The 16,858-nt window shown below is 48.3% G+C and overlaps 1 protein-coding gene across 6 annotated transcripts in view; it reads left to right on the top strand.

The window, feature by feature from the left end:
* Positions 1 to 16,858, top strand: part of LOC109884074 (cyclin-dependent kinase-like 5) — a 238,138-nt gene that overhangs the window by 105,087 nt on the left and 116,193 nt on the right. For 5 of the 6 annotated variants that reach the window (XR_004209619.1, XM_031822239.1, XM_031822238.1 and 2 more), the window contains exons 5-7: positions 8,206 to 8,342; positions 8,495 to 8,615; positions 13,110 to 13,169. Coding sequence is in view for 4 of the 6 variants with exons in the window: in XM_031822239.1 (XP_031678099.1) it covers positions 8,206 to 8,342; positions 8,495 to 8,615; positions 13,110 to 13,169 (318 nt within the window). In the remaining 2 variants the exon portion in view is untranslated. Of the gene's footprint in view, positions 1 to 8,205; positions 8,343 to 8,494; positions 8,616 to 12,342; positions 12,390 to 13,109; positions 13,170 to 16,858 lie in introns of those variants that run through there. The other variant, XM_031822242.1, reaches the window with a different exon arrangement.

The raw sequence follows: 16,858 nt of genomic DNA, 5'->3' as shown, positions 1-16,858 counted from the left end.
GTCACCGCATGTGTGGGAGGTGGGACAAAGGAGTTATCAGGGGTATGAAGAGTGGAACTAGGGGCTCCATTGTGAACTAAAACAATGATAACTAACCTGAACAACAGTATACAAGGCATATTGACATTTGAGAGAGACATACAGCGAGGCATACAGTAATCACAGGTGTTGAATTGGGAAAGCTAGCTAAAACAGTAGGTGAGACAACAGCTAATCAGCTAGCACAACAACAGCAGGTAAAATGGCGTAGACTAGGCAACGGGGCCAACAGATAAAACAAACAAGCAGAATGGAGTACCGTGATTTATGGACAGTCCAGCGTGCATCAGCTATGTAGCCAAGAGATCAGTGTCCAGGGGGCAGCGGTGGATGGGGAAGGGAAGCTGGACTGGCGAGTGTTATCCAGGTTAAAAAAACGAACAATGACTAAATAGCTTGTAGCTAGTTAGCTGGTTAGCTTCTGGAGGTTCTTGAGTGTGTTCTAAAAATAAATAAAAAATAATAGCGATTCCGTATCACATTGGGTGAGGCAGGTTTCCGGAAGGTATAAACAAATTAAAAGTCAAAAGAGATAGAAAGTAAATATGGGTCCGGTGGGCGTTTGGGACGCGGCGATTCAGGCGGTTAGCAGGCCTGTGCTAACAAGCTAACAGTTTGTAGGCCCGGGCTAGACAAGGTAGCAGTTAGCGGACCGGAGCTGGACAAGCTAGCAGTTAGCAGGCCGAATTAGCAAGCAGGGAGATAGCGAGGGCTAGAGAGTTAGCCTTTGGGGGACGTCGCGATGGGGTGAGTCTGTTTATTCCTCTTCATGCGGTGACATCGATAGACCGGTCGTGGGCCCGGGTATTGTAGCTCAGGAGTATGCTACGGTGGTAGCGCAGGCCGGGCTAGCTTCAAGCTAAGTGGGTGGAAACGCTAGCCAGGGGTAATCATCCAGGGTTGCAGTTTAGCTAGATAGCTAGTTGTGAAGATCCAGCGTATTTGGAAGCTTAGGTTTAGCAAAATGTTTTTAAAGGGATAGCTATGTAAAAAACGAAAAATATGTAAAAAAAACGAAAAATAAACAAAATATAAACAAAATATACAGGGACACGACACGACAGGACGACTTACTGCTACGCCATCTTGGATATCTTGGATGTCTGACTCCACTGCTCTCTTCCTGTCTGACTCCACTCCTCTTCCCATCTGTTCTCTCCTCTCATCCTGTCTGTCCTCTCTTCCTGTCTGTCTCCACTAGTCTCTTACTGTCTTTCTCCACTCCTCTTCTTGTCTTCTCTCCTCTCTTCCTGTGTCTCCACTACTCTCTTCCTGTCTGTCTCCACTCCTCTTCCCATCTGTTCTCTCCTCTCATCCTGTCTGTCCTCTCTTCCTGTCTGTCTCCACTCCTCTCTTACTGTCTTTCTCCACTCCTCTTCTTGTCTTCTCTCCTCTTCCTGTCTGTCTCCACTACTCTCTTCCTGTCTGTCTCCACTCCTCTCTTACTGTCTGTCTCCACTCCTCTCTACCTGTCTTTCTGCACTCCTCTTCCTGTCTGTTCTCTCCTCTCTTCCTTTCTGTCTCCACTCCTCTCTTCCTGTCTGTCTCCACTCCTCTCTTCCTGTCTGTCTCCACTCCTCTTCCTGTCTGTTCTCTCCTCTCTTCCTGTCTGTCTCCACTCCTCTCTTACTGTCTTTCTCCACTCCTCTCTTACTGTCTTTCTCCACTCCTCTCTTACTGTCTTTCTCCACTCCTCTCTTCCTGTCTGATCACTCCTCTCTTCATGTCTGTCTCCACTCCTCTCTTCCTGTCTGTTCTCTCCTCTCTTCCTGTCTGTTCTCTCCTCTCTTCCTGTCTGTCTCCACTCCTCTCTTCCTGTCTGTCTCCACTCCTCTCTTCCTGTCTGTTCTCTCCTCTTACTGTCTTTCTCCACTCCTCTTCCTGTCTCCACTCCTCTCCTCTCTTCCTGTCTGTTCTCTCCTCTCTTCCTGTCTGTTCTCTCCTCTCTTCCTGTCTGTCTCCACTCCTCTCTACCTGTCTTTTTCCACTCCTCTCTTACTGTCTTTCTCCACTCCTCTCTTCCTGTCTGATCACTCCTCTCTTCATGTCTGTCTCCACTCCTCTCTTCCTGTCTGTTCTCTCCTCTCTTCCTGTCTGTTCTCTCCTCTCTTCCTGTCTGTTCTCTCCTCTCTTCCTGTCTGTCTCCACTCCTCTCTTCCTGTCTTTCTCCACTCCTCTTTTCCTGTCTGTCTCCACTCCTCTCTTCCTGTCTCCACTCCTCTCCTCTCTTCCGGTTTGTTCTCTCGTCTCTTCCTGTCTGCCTCCACTCCTCTCTTCCTGTCTGTTCTCTCCTCTCTTCCTGTCTGTTCTCTCCTCTCTTCCTGTCTGTTCTCTCCTCTCTTCCTGTCTGTCCCCACTCCTCTCTACCTGTCTGTTCTCTCCTCTCTTCCTGTCTGTCTCCACTCCTCTCTACCTGTCTTTCTCCACTCTTCTTGTCTTCTCTCCTCTCTTCCTGTCTGTCTCCACTCCTCTCTTTCTGTCTGTTCTCTCTTCTCTTCCTGTCTGTTCTCTCCTCTCTTCCTGTCTGTTCCCTCCTCTCTTCCTGTCTGTCTCCACTCCTCTCTTCCTGTCTGTCTCCACTCCTCTCTTCCTGTCTGTCTCCACTCCTCTCTTCCTGTCTGTTCTCTCTTCTCTTCCCATCTGTTCTCTCCTCTCTTCCTGTCTGTCTCCACTCCTCTCTTCCTGTCTGTCTCCACTCCTCTCTACCTGTCTCTTTCCACTCCTCTTCCTGTCTGTTCTCTCCTCTCTTCCTGTCTGACTCCACTCCTCTGCCTGTCTGTCTCCACTCCTCTCTTCCTGTCAGTCTCCACTCCTCTCTTCATGTCTGACTCCACTGCTCTCTTCCTGTCTGACTCCACTCCTCTTCCCATCTGTTCTCTCCTCTCATCCTGTCTGTCCTCTCTTCCTGTCTGTCTCCACTAGTCTCTTACTGTCTTTCTCCACTCCTCTTCTTGTCTTCTCTCCTCTCTTCCTGTGTCTCCACTACTCTCTTCCTGTCTGTCTCCACTCCTCTCTTACTGTCTTTCTCCACTCCTCTCTTACTGTCTTTCTCCACTCCTCTTCTTGTCTTCTCTCCTCTCTTCCTGTCTGTCTCCACTCCTCTCTACCTGTCTTTTTCCACTCCTCTACCTGTCTGTTCTCTCCTCTCTTCCTGTCTGTCTCCACTCCTCTTCCTGTCTGTCTCCACTCCTCTTCCTGTCTGTCTCCACTCCTCTCTTCCTGTCTGTTCTCTCTCTTCCTGTCTGTCTCCACTACTCTCTTCCTGTCTGTTCTCTCCTCTTCCTGTCTGTCTCCACTCCTCTTCCTGTCTGTCTCCACTCCTCTCTTCCTGTCTGTTCTCTCCTCTTCCTGTCTGTTCTCTCCTCTTCCTGTATGTCTCCACTCCTCTTCCTGTCTGTCTCCACTCCTCTCTTCCCGTATGTTCTCTCCTCTCTTCCCATCTGTTCTCTCCTCTCATCCTGTCTGTCCTCTCTTCCTTTCTGTCTCCCCTCCTCTCTTCCTGTCTGTTCCCTCCTCTCTTCCTGTCTGTCTCCACTCCTCTCTTCCTGTCTGTCTCCACTCCTCTCTTCCTGTCTGTCTCCACTCCTCTCTTCCTGTCTGTTCTCTCTTCTCTTCCCGTCTGTTCTCTCCTCTCTTCCTGTCTGTCTCCACTCCTCTCTTCCTGTCTGTCTCCACTCCTCTCTACCTGTCTCTTTCCACTCCTCTTCCTGTCTGTTCTCTCCTCTCTTCCTGTCTGACTCCACTCCTCTGCCTGTCTGTCTCCACTCCTCTCTTCCTGTCAGTCTCCACTCCTCTCTTCATGTCTGACTCCACTGCTCTCTTCCTGTCTGACTCCACTCCTCTTCCCATCTGTTCTCTCCTCTCATCCTGTCTGTCCTCTCTTCCTGTCTGTCTCCACTAGTCTCTTACTGTCTTTCTCCACTCCTCTTCTTGTCTTCTCTCCTCTCTTCCTGTGTCTCCACTACTCTCTTCCTGTCTGTCTCCACTCCTCTCTTACTGTCTTTCTCCACTCCTCTCTTACTGTCTTTCTCCACTCCTCTTCTTGTCTTCTCTCCTCTCTTCCTGTCTGTCTCCACTCCTCTCTACCTGTCTTTTTCCACTCCTCTACCTGTCTGTTCTCTCCTCTCTTCCTGTCTGTCTCCACTCCTCTTCCTGTCTGTCTCCACTCCTCTTCCTGTCTGTCTCCACTCCTCTCTTCCTGTCTGTTCTCTCTCTTCCTGTCTGTCTCCACTACTCTCTTCCTGTCTGTTCTCTCCTCTTCCTGTCTGTCTCCACTCCTCTTCCTGTCTGTCTCCACTCCTCTCTTCCTGTCTGTTCTCTCCTCTTCCTGTCTGTTCTCTCCTCTTCCTGTATGTCTCCACTCCTCTTCCTGTCTGTCTCCACTCCTCTCTTCCCGTATGTTCTCTCCTCTCTTCCCATCTGTTCTCTCCTCTCATCCTGTCTGTCCTCTCTTCCTTTCTGTCTCCCCTCCTCTCTTCCTGTCTGTCTCCACTCCTCTCTTCCTCTCTGTTCTCTCCTCTCTTCCTGTCTGTTCTCTCCTCTCTTACTGTCTGTCTCCACTCCTCTCTTCCTGTCTGTCTCCACTCCTCTCTTCCTGTCTGTCTCCACTCCTCTCTTCCTGTCTGTTCTCTCCACTCCTCTCTTCCTGTCTGTTCTCTCCACTCCTCTTCCTGTTTGTTCTCTCCACTCCTCTTCCTGTCTGTTCTCTCCACTCCTCCTCCTGTCTGTCTCCACTACTCTCTTCCTGTCTGTTCTCTCCTCTTCCTGTCTGTCTCCACTCCTCTTCCTGTCTGTCTCCACTCCTCTTCCTGTCTGTTCTCTCCTCTCCTCCTGTCTCCTCTCCTCTCCTCCTGTCTCCACTCCTCTCTTCCTCTCTGTTCTCTCCTCTCTTCCTGTCTGTCTCCACTCCTCTCTACCTGTCTTTTTCCACTCCTCTTCCTGTCTATTCTCTCCTCTCTTCCTGTCTGTCTCCACTCCTCTCTTCCTGTCTGACTACACTCCTCTTCCTGTCTGTTCTCTCCTCTTCCGGTACTGTCTTTCTCCACTCCTCTTCTTGTCTTCTCTCCTCTCTTCCTGTCTGTCTCCACTCCTCTCTACCTGTCTTTTTCCACTCCTCTTCCTGTTTGTCCTCTCCTCTCTTCCCATCTGTTCTCTCCTCTCATCCTGTCTGTCCTCTCTTCCTGTCTGTCTCCACTCCTCTCTTCCTGTCTGTCTCCACTCCTCTCTTCCTGTCTGTCTCCACTCCTCTCTTCCTGTCTGTCTCCACTCCTCTCTTGCTGTCTTTCTCCACTCCTCTCTTCCTGTCTGTTCTCTCCTCTCTTCCTGTCTTTCTCCACTCCTCTTCCTGTCTCCACTCCTCTCCTCTCTTCCTGTCTGTTCTCTCCTCTCTTCCTGTCTGTTCTCTCCTCTCTTCCTGTCTGTCTCCACTCCTCTCTACCTGTCTTTTTCCACTCCTCTTCCTGTCTGTTCTCTCCTCTCTTCCTGTCTGTCTGTCTGTCTCCACTCCTCTTCCCGTCTGTTCTCTCCTCTCTTCCTGTCTGTTCTCTCCTCTCTTCCTGTCTGTTCTCTCCTCTCTTCCTGTCTGTCTCCTCTCCTCTCTTCCTGTCTGTTCTCTCCTCTCTTCCTGTCTGTTCTCTCCTCTCTTCCTGTCTGTCTCCACTCCTCTCTTCCTGTCTTTCTCCACTCCTCTCTACCTGTCTTTTTCCACTCCTCTACCTGTCTGTTCTCTCCTCTCTTCCTGTCTGTCTCCACTCCTCTTCCTGTCTGTCTCCACTCCTCTTCCTGTCTGTCTCCACTCCTCTTCCTGTCTGTTCTCTCTCTTCCTGTCTGTCTCCACTACTCTCTTCCTGTCTGTTCTCTTCTCTTCCTGTCTGTCTCCACTCCTCTTCCTGTCTGTCTCCACTCCTCTCTTCCTGTCTGTTCTCTCCTCTTCCTGTCTGTTCTCTCCTCTTCCTGTCTGTTCTCTCCTCTTCCTGTCTGTCTCCACTCCTCTTCCTGTCTGTCTCCACTCCTCTCTTCCCGTATGTTCTCTCCTCTCATCCCATCTGTTCTCTCCTCTCATCCTGTCTGTCCTCTCTTCCTTTCTGTCTCCCCTCCTCTCTTCCTGTCTGTCTCCACTCCTCTCTTCCTCTCTGTTCTCTCCTCTCTTCCTGTCTGTTCTCTCCTCTCTTACTGTCTGTCTCCACTCCTCTCTTCCTGTCTGTCTCCACTCCTCTCTTCCTGTCTGTCTCCACTCCTCTCTTCCTGTCTGTTCTCTCCACTCCTCTCTTCCTGTCTGTTCTCTCCACTCCTCTTCCTGTTTGTTCTCTCCACTCCTCTTCCTGTCTGTTCTCTCCAGTCCTCCTCCTGTCTGTCTCCACTACTCTCTTCCTGTCTGTTCTCTCCTCTTCCTGTCTGTCTTCACTCCTCTTCCTGTCTGTCTCCACTCCTCTTCCTGTCTGTTCTCTCCTCTCCTCCTGTCTCCTCTCCTCTCCTCCTGTCTCCACTCCTCTCTTCCTCTCTGTTCTCTCCTCTCTTCCTGTCTGTCTCCACTCCTCTCTACCTGTCTTTTTCCACTCCTCTTCCTGTCTGTTCTCTCCTCTCTTCCTGTCTGACTACACTCCTCTTCCTGTCTGTTCTCTCCTCTTCCGGTACTGTCTTTCTCCACTCCTCTTCTTGTCTTCTCTCCTCTCTTCCTGTCTGTCTCCACTCCTCTCTACCTGTCTTTTTCCACTCCTCTTCCTGTTTGTCCTCTCCTCTCTTCCCATCTGTTCTCTCCTCTCATCCTGTCTGTCCTCTCTTCCTGTCTGTCTCCACTCCTCTCTTCCTGTCTGTCTCCACTCCTCTCTTCCTGTCTGTCTCCACTCCTCTCTTCCTGTCTGTCTCCACTCCTCTCTTGCTGTCTTTCTCCACTCCTCTCTTCCTGTCTGTCTCCACTCCTCTCTTACTGTCTTTCTCCACTCCTCTTCCTGTCTGTTCTCTCCTCTCTTCCTGTCTTTCTCCACTCCTCTTCCTGTCTGTTCTCTCCTCCTGTCTCCTCTCCTCTCCTCCTGTCTCCACTCCTCTCTTCCTGTCTGTCTCCACTCCTCTCTACCTGTCTTTTTCCACTCGTCTTCCTGTCTGTTCTCTCCTCTCTTCCTGTCTGTCTCCACTCCTCTCTTCCTGTCTGTCTCCACTCCTCTCTTCCTGTCTGACTCCAGTCCTCTCTTCCTGTCTGTCTCCTCTCCTCTTCCTGTCTGTTCTCTCCTCTCTTCCTGTCTGTCTCCACTCCTCTCTTAATGTCTTTCTCCTCTCCTCTCTTCCTGTCTATCTCCTCTCTTCCTGTCTGTCTCCTCTCCTCTCTTACTGTCTGTCTCCTCTCTCCCTGTCTGTCTCCTCTCCTCTCTTCCTGTCTGTCTCCACTCCTCTCTGCCTGTCTGTCTCCACTCCTCTCTTCCTGTCTGTCTCCACTCCTCTCTTCCTGTCTGTCTCCACTCCTCTCTTCCTGTCTGTCTCCACTCCTCTCTTCCTGTCTGTCTCCACTCCTCTCTTCCTGTCTGTCTCCACTCCCCTCTTCCTGTCTGTCTCCACTCCTCTCTTCCTGTCTGTCTTCACTCCTCTCTTCCTGTCTGTCTCCACTCCTCTCTTCCTGTCTGTCTGTCTCACTCCTCTCTTCCTGTCGGTTCTCTCCTCTCTTACTGTCTTTCTCCACTCCTCTTCCTGTCTGTTCTCTCCTCTCTTCCTGTCTGTCTCCACTCCTCTCTTCCTGTCTGACTCCACTCCTCTTCCTGTCTGTTCTCTCCCCTCTTCCTGTCTGTCTCCACTCCTCTCTACTTTCTGTCTGTCCTCTCCTCTCTTCCCGTCTGTTCTCTCCTCTCATCCTGTCTGTTCTCTCTTCCTGTCTGTCTCCACTCCTCTCTTAATGTCTTTCTCCTCTCCTCTCTTCCTGTCTGTCTCCTCTCCTCTCTTTCTGTCTGTCTCCTCTCTTCCTGTCTGTCTCCTCTCCTCTCTTCCTGTCTGTCTCCTCTCCTCTCTTCCTGTCTGTCTCCAGTCCTCTCTTCCTGTCTGTCTCCTCTCCTCTCTTCCTGTCTGTCTCCACTCCTCTCCCTGTCTGTCTCCTCTCCTCTCTTCCTGTCTGTCTGTCTCCACTCCTCTCTTCCTGTCTGTCTGTCTCACTCCTCTCTTCCTGTCGGTCTCTCCTTTCCCCAGAGAATGAGGAGGTTAAGGAGACAACACTCCGGGAGCTGAAGATGCTCCGAACCTTGAAGCAGGAGAATATCGTGGAGCTGAAGGAAGCCTTCCGCAGGAGGGGGAAACTCTACCTGGTGTTTGAGTATGTAGAGAAGGTAAGACTAGCTTCACTTGTAGTCTCCTGCAGTGAATATTGATTATATCTCAGAATAATAAGACTTATGAAACCTTCAAATGATAGTTTAGATGATGATCAAATAAATAGTCCAGGAGATTGATACTGATCCCTTCTGTTGGTCTCTTCTAGAACATGCTGGAGCTGCTGGAGGAGCTTCCTAACGGAGTGCCGTCTGATAAAGTCAGGAACTACATCTACCAGCTGATCAAAGCTATCCATTGGTGTCATAAGAACGACATTGTCCACCGGGGTAAGGAGACATGATGCTTTAGGAACCAGAACCAATTAACACACTTTTAATATACCAGAGCCTCAGCCTTCCATTAGACCCTAGTGCACACTCTTCAGGTAATATGAAGTCCCAACATTCCTCCGTCCTGCCATGACATCTTTTCTGGTTTGATAGTTTGTAATAGTCTGTTCAGTGTCTCAGATGATGAGAGCTTGTGACTTGGAGTACAGCAACACTCCAGATGGCTTCTTTCAGACAACATGATGACAATATTATGGAGGCAAACCATATCCCCTCACTATGACCTGACTTAGGGTTAGCTAACCCTAACCCATATCCCCTCACTATGACCTGACTTATGTTTAGCTAACCCTAACCCATATCCCCTCACTATGACCTGACTTAGGGTTAGCTAACCCTAACCCATATCCCCTCACTATGACCTGACTTAGGGTTAGCTAACCCTAACCCATATCCCCTCACTATAACCTGACTTAGGGTTAGCTAACCCTAACCCATATCCCCTCACTATGACCTGACTTAGGGTTAGCTAATCCTTTTTGTCCAACATGTCTCTGGACCCACTCACTGTCACAGTCATACGCTGGACCTAGTTTTGTCCCATGGAATAAATGTGTTGGATCTTAATGTTTTTCCTCATAATCCTGGACTATCGGACCACCATTTTATTACGTTTGCAATTGCAACAAATAATCTGCTTAGACCCCAACCAAGGAACATCAAAAGTCGTGCTATAAATTCACAGACAACACAAAGATTCCTTGATGCCCTTCCAGACTCCCTCTGCCTACCCAAGGACGCCAGAGGACAAAAATCAGTTAACCACCTAACTGAGGATCTCAATCTAATCTTGCGCAATACCCTAGATGCAGTTGCACCCCTAAAAACTAAAAAAATGTCTCATAAGAAACTAGCTCCCTGGTACACAGAAAATACCCGAGCTCTGAAGCAAGCTTCCAGAAAATTGGAACGGAAATGGCGCCACACCAAACTGGAAGTCTTCCGACTAGCTTGGAAGGACGGTACCGTGCAGTACCGTAGAGCCCTTACTGCTGCTCGATCATCCTATTTTTCTAACTTAATTGAGGAAAATAAGAACAATCCGAAATTCCTTTTTAATACTGTCGCAAAGCTAACTAAAAAGCAGCATTCCCCAAGAGAGGATGACTTTCACTTTAGCAGTGATAAATTCATGAACTTCTTTGAGGAAAAGATTATGATTATTAGAAAGCAAATTACGGACTCCTCTTTAAACCTGCGTATTCCTCCAAACCTCAGTTGTCCTGAGTCTGCACAACTCTGCCAGGACCTAGGATCAAGAGAGACGCTCAAGTGTTTTAGTACTATATCTCTTGACACAATGATGAAAATAATCATGGCCTCTAAACCTTCAAGCTGCATACTGGACCCTATTCCAACTAAACTACTGAAAGAGCTGCTTCCTGTGCTTGGCCCTCCTATGTTGAACATAATAAACGGCTCTCTATCCACTGGATGTGTACCAAACTCACTAAAAGTGGCAGTAATAAAGCCTCTCTTGAAAAAGCCAAACCTTGACCCAGAAAATATAAAAAACTATCGGCCTATATCGAATCTTCCATTCCTCTCAAAAATTTTAGAGAAGGCTGTTGCGCAGCAACTCACTGCCTTCCTGAAGACAAACAATGTATACGAAATGCTTCAGTCTGGTTTTAGACCCCATCATAGCACTGAGACGGCACTTGTGAAGGTGGTAAATGACATGTTAATGGCATCGGACCGAGGCTCTGCATCTGTCCTCGTGCTCCTAGACCTTAGTGCTGCTTTTGATACCATCGATCACCACATTCTTTTGGAGAGATTGGAAACCCAAATTGGTCTACACGGACATGTTCTGGCCTGGTTTAGATCTTATCTGTTGGAAAGATATCAGTTTGTCTCTGTGAATGGTTTGTCCTCTGACAAATCAACTGTAAATTTCGGTGTTCCTCAAGGTTCCGTTTTAGGACCACTATTGTTTTCACTATATATTTTACCTCTTGGGGATGTTATTCGAAAACATAATGTAAACTTTCACTGCTATGCGGATGACACACAGCTGTACATTTCAATGAAACATGGTGAAGCCCCAAAATTGCCCTCGCTAGAAGCATGTGTTTCAGACATAAGGAAGTGGATGGCTGCAAACTTTCTACTATTAAACTCGGACAAAACAGAGATGCTTGTTCTAGGTCCCAAGAAACAAAGAGATCTTCTGTTGAATCTGACAATTAATCTTAATGGTTGTACAGTCGTCTCAAATAAAACTGTGAAGGACCTCGGCGTTACTCTGGACCCTGATCTCTCTTTTGAAGAACATATCAAGACCATTTCGAGGACAGCTTTTTTCCATCTACGTAACATTGCAAAAATCAGAAACTTTCTGTCCAAAAATGATGCAGAAAAATTAATCCATGCTTTTGTCACTTCTAGGTTAGACTACTGCAATGCTCTATTTTCCGGCTACCCGGATAAAGCACTAAATAAACTTCAGTTAGTGCTAAATACGGCTGCTAGAATCCTGACTAGAACCAAAAAATTTGATCATATTACTCCAGTGCTAGCCTCTCTACACTGGCTTCCTGTCAAAGCAAGGGCTGATTTCAAGGTTTTACTGCTAACCTACAAAGCATTACATGGGCTTGCTCCTACCTATCTCTCTGATTTGGTCCTGCCGTACATACCTATACGTACGCTACGGTCACAAGACGCAGGCCTCCTAATTGTCCCTAGAATTTCTAAGCAAACAGCTGGAGGCAGGGCTTTCTCCTATAGAGCTCAATTTTTATGGAACGGTCTGCCTACCCATGTCAGAGACGCAAACTCGGTCTCAACCTTTAAGTCTTTACTGAAGACTCATCTCTTCAGTGGGTCATATGATTGAGTGTAGTCTGGCCCAGGAGTGGGAAGGTGAACGGAAAGGCTCTGGAGCAACGAACCGCCCTTGCTGTCTCTGCCTGGCCGGTTCCCCTCTTTCCACTGGGATTCTCTGCCTCTAACCCTATTACAGGGGCTGAGTCACTGGCTTGCTGGGGCTCTCTCATGCCGTCCCTGGAGGGGGTGCGTCACCTGAGTGGGTTGATTCACTGTTGTGGTCATCCTGTCTGGGTTGGCGCCCCCCCCCTTGGGTTGTGCCGTGGCGGAGATCTTTGTGGGCTATACTCAGCCTTGTCTCAGGATGGTAAGTTGGTGGTTGAAGATATCCCTCTAGTGGTGTGGGGGCTGTGCTTTGGCAAAGTGGGTGGGGTTATATCCTTCCTGTTTGGCCCTGTCCGGGGGTGTCCTCGGATGGGGCCACAGTGTCTCCTGACCCCTCCTGTCTCAGCCTCCAGTATTTATGCTGCAGTAGTTTGTGTCGGGGGGCTGGGGTCAGTTTGTTATATCTGGAGTACTTCTCCTGTCCTATTCGGTGTCCTGTGTGAATCTAAGTGTGCATTCTCTAATTCTCTCCTTCTCTCTTTCTTTCTCTCTCTCGGAGGACCTGAGCCCTAGGACCATGCCCCAGGACTACCTGACATGATGACTCCTTGCTGTCCCCAGTCTACCTGGCCATGCTGCTGCTCCAGTTTCAACTTCCACCTGACTGTGCTGCTGCTCTAGTTTCAACTGTTCTGCCTTATTATTATTCGACCATGCTGGTCATTTATGAACATTGAACATCTTGGCCATGTTCTGTTATAATCTCCACCCGGCACAGCCAGAAGAGGACTGGCCACCCCACATAGCCTGGTTCCTCTCTAGGTTTCTTCCTAGGTATTGGCCTTTCTAGGGAGTTTTTCCTAGCCACCGTGCTTCTACACCTGCATTGCTTGCTGTTTGGGGTTTTAGGCTGGGTTTCTGTACAGCACTTTGAGATATCAGCTGATGTACGAAGGGCTATATAAATAAATTTGATTTGATTTGATTTGACCTGACTTAGGGTTAGCTAACCCTAACCCATATCCCCTCACTATGACCTGACTTAGGGTTAGCTAACCCTAACCCATATCCCCTCACTATGACCTGACTTAGGGTTAGCTAATCCTAACCCATATCCCCTCACTATGACCTGACTTAGGGTTAGCTAACCCTAACCCATATCCCCTCACTATGACCTGACTTAGGGTTAGCTAACCCTAACCCATATCCCCTCACTATAACCTGACTTAGGGTTAGCTAACCCTAACCCATATCCCCTCACTATGACCTGACTTAGGGTTAGCTAACCCATATCCCCTCACTATGACCTGACTTAGGGTTAGCTAACCCTAACCCATATCCCCTCACTATGACCTGACTTAGGGTTAGCTAATCCTAACCCATATCCCCTCACTATGACCTGACTTAGGGTTAGCTAACCCTAACCCATATCCCCTCACTCCTGTCTATCTCTGTCTTATCTCTCTCTCCCTCCTTTGTCTCTGTCTCTCCCTCCTGTCTGTCTCTCCTTCCTGTCTCTCTCCTTCCTGTCTGTCTCTGTCTCTCTCTCCACAGATATAAAGCCAGAGAACCTTCTAATCAGTTCTGATGACATCCTCAAGCTATGTGACTTCGGTGAGCAGAGCAACCTGTCTGTCTGTCATCTTCATTCAGTCAGTAACAGCACCAACCTGTTAGAGAATCTTTAGTCTCTACTGTTCTACCTGTATCAACTGTCCTTAGCCATTAACATGTTGATTTAAGTTCCCATAGAAACAGCTAGTCTTCATATGGAGTTATGTTAGCCTGTCTTCTCTGGAAGGTTAGTGTCTGTCTGACACTCCGAGTCACTCACTCACTCACTCACTCACTCACTCACTCACTCACTCACTCACACTCCGAGCCTCAGCAGGTTGTCAGTCTCTCACCAAAGATTGGCAACATAATGTGGACACACAGCTCTCCTCATTCCATGAGGTCACACAGCTCTCCTCATTCCATGTGGTCACACAGCTCTCCTCATTCCATGTGGTCACACAGCTCTCCTCATTCCATGAGGTCACACAGCTCTCCTCATTCCATGTGGTCACACAGCTCTCCTCATTCCATGTGGTCACACAGCTCTCCTCATTGCATGTGGTCACACAGCTCTCCTCATTCCATGTGGTCACACAGCTCTCCTCATTGCATGTGGTCACACAGCTCTCCTCATTCCATGTGGTCACACAGCTCTCCTCATTGCATGTGGTCACACAGCTCTCCTCATTGCATGTGGTCACACAGCTCTCCTCATTCCATGTGGTCACACAGCTCTCCTCATTGCATGTGGTCACACAGCTCTCCTCATTGCATGTGGTCACACAGCTCTCCTCATTGCATGTGGTCACACAGCTCTCCTCATTCCATGTGGTCACACAGCTCTCCTCATTCCATGTGGTCACACAGCTCTCCTCATTCCATGTGGTCACACAGCTCTCCTCATTCCATGTGGTCTTGGGGTTGTTACTACCACATTGATAGCTCCCCTCATTCCATGTGGTCTTGGGGTTGTTACTACCACATTGATAGCTCTCCTCATTCCATGTGGTCTTGGGGTTGTTACTACCACATTGATAGCTCGCCTCATTCCATGTGGTCTTGGGGTTGTTACTACCACATTGATAGCTCCCCTCATTCCATGTGGTCTTGGGGTTGTTACTACCACATTGATAGCTCTCCTCATTCCATGTGGTCTTGGGGTTGTTACTACCACATTGATAGCTCCCCTCATTCCATGTGGTCTTGGGGTTGTTACTACCACATTGATAGCTCGCCTCATTCCATGTGGTCTTGGGGTTGTTACTACCACATTGATAGCTCCCCTCATTCCATGTGGTCTTGGGGTTGTTACTACCACATTGATAGCTCCCCTCATTCCATGTGGTCTTGGGGTTGTTACTACCACATTGATAGCTCCCCTCATTCCATGTGGTCTTGGGGTTGTTACTACCACATTGATAGCTCCCCTCATTGCATGTGGTCTTGGGGTTGTTACTACCACATTGATAGCTCCCCTCATTGCATGTGGTCTTGGGGTTGTTACTACCACATTGATAGCTCGCCTCATTGCATGTGGTCTTGGGGTTGTTACTACCACATTGATAGCTCTCCTCATTGCATGTGGTCTTGGGGTTGTTACTACCACATTGATAGCTCCCCTCATTGCATGTGGTCTTGGGGTTGTTACTACCACATTGATAGCTCCCCTCATTGCATGTGGTCTTGGGGTTGTTACTACCACATTGATAGCTCCCCTCATTGCATGTGGTCTTGGGGTTGTTACTACCACATTGATAGCTCCCCTCATTGCATGTGGTCTTGGGGTTGTTACTACCACATTGATAGCTCACCTCATTGCATGTGGTCTTGGGGTTGTTACTACTATTTTTCACATGTATTCTTTCTTTCATTGTCATGTGATAATATTATATACCATACCAGACACTATGATATATAGTCAGGTTGGTGTTGGGTGGTACCAGACACTATGATAGTCAGGTTGGTGTTGGGTGGTACCAGACACTATGATAGTCAGGTTGGTGTTGGGTGGTACCAGACACTATGATAGTCAGGTTGGTGTTGGGTGGTACCAGACACTATGATAGTCAGGTTGGTGTTGGGTGGTACCAGACACTATGATAGTCAGGTTGGTGTTGGGTGGTACCAGACACTATGATAGTCAAGTTGGTGTTGGATGGTACCAGACACTATGATAGTCAGGTTGGTGTTGGGTGGTACCAGACACTATGATATATAGTCAGGTTGGTGTTGGGTGGTACCAGACACTATGATAGTCAGGTTGGTGTTGGGTGGTACCAGACACTATGATATATAGTCAGGTTGGTGTTGGGTGGTACCAGACACTATGATAGTCAGGTTGGTGTTGGGTGGAACCAGACACTATGATAGTCAGGTTGGTGTTGGGTGGAACCAGACACTATGATAGTCAGGTTGGTGTTGGGTGGAACCAGACACTATGATAGTCAGGTTGGTGTTGGGTGGAACCAGACACTATGATAGTCAGGATGGTGTTGGGTGGTACCAGACACTATGATAGTCAGGTTGGTGTTGGGTGGAACCAGACACTATGAAAGTCAGGTTGGTGTTGGGTGGTACCAGACACTATGATATATAGTCAGGTTGGTGTTGGGTGGTACCAGACACTATGATAGTCAGGTTGGTGTTGGGTGGAACCAGACACTATTGATATATAGTCAGGTTGGTGTTGGGTGGTACCAGACACTATGATATATAGTCAGGTTGGTGTTGGGTGGTACCAGACACTATGATAGTCAGGTTGGTGTTGGGTGGTACCAGACACTATGATAGTCAGGTTGGTGTTGGGTGGTACCAGACACTATGATAGTCAGGTTGGTGTTGGGTGGTACCAGACACTATGATATATAGTCAGGTTGGTGTTGGGTGGTACCAGACACTATGATAGTCAGGTTGGTGTTGGGTGGTACCAGACACTATGGTAGTCAGGTTGGTGTTGGGTGGTACCAGACACTATGATAGTCAGGTTGGTGTTGGGTGGTACCAGACACTATGATAGTCAGGTTGGTGTTGGGTGGTACCAGACACTATGATATATAGTCAGGTTGGTGTTGGGTGGTACCAGACACTATGATATATAGTCAGGTTGGTGTTCTGGTGGTACCAGACACTATGATAGTCAGGTTGGTGTTGGGTGGTAACAGACACTATGATATATAGTCAGGTTGGTGTTGGGTGGTACCAGACACTATGATAGTCAGGTTGGTGTTCTGGTGGTACCAGACACTATGATAGTCAGGTTGGTGTTCTGGTGGTACCAGACACTATGATAGTCAGGTTGGTGTTCTGGTGGTACCAGACACTATGATAGTCAGGTTGGTGTTGGGTGGTACCAGACACTATGATAGTCAGGTTGGTGTTCTGGTGGTACCAGACACTATGATAGTCAGGTTGGTGTTCTGGTGGTACCAGACACTATGATAGTCAGGTTGGTGTTCTGGTGGAACCAGACACTATGATAGTCAGGTTGGTGTTCTGGTGGTACCAGACACTATGATAGTCAGGTTGGTGTTCTGGTGGTACCAGACACTATGATATATAGTCAGGTTGGTGTTCTGGTGGTACCAGACACTATGATATATAGTCAGGTTGGTGTTCTGGTGGTACCAGACACTATGATATATAGTCAGGTTGGTGTTCTGGTGGTACCAGACACTATGATAGTCAGGTTGGTGTTGGGTGGTACCAGACACTATGATATATAGTCAGGTTGGTGTTGGGTGGAACCA

This window comes from Oncorhynchus kisutch, linkage group LG4 (assembly GCF_002021735.2).
Source record: "Oncorhynchus kisutch isolate 150728-3 linkage group LG4, Okis_V2, whole genome shotgun sequence".
NCBI lineage: Eukaryota > Metazoa > Chordata > Actinopteri > Salmoniformes > Salmonidae > Oncorhynchus > Oncorhynchus kisutch.
This window is presented reverse-complemented; position numbering and strand designations above follow the sequence as displayed.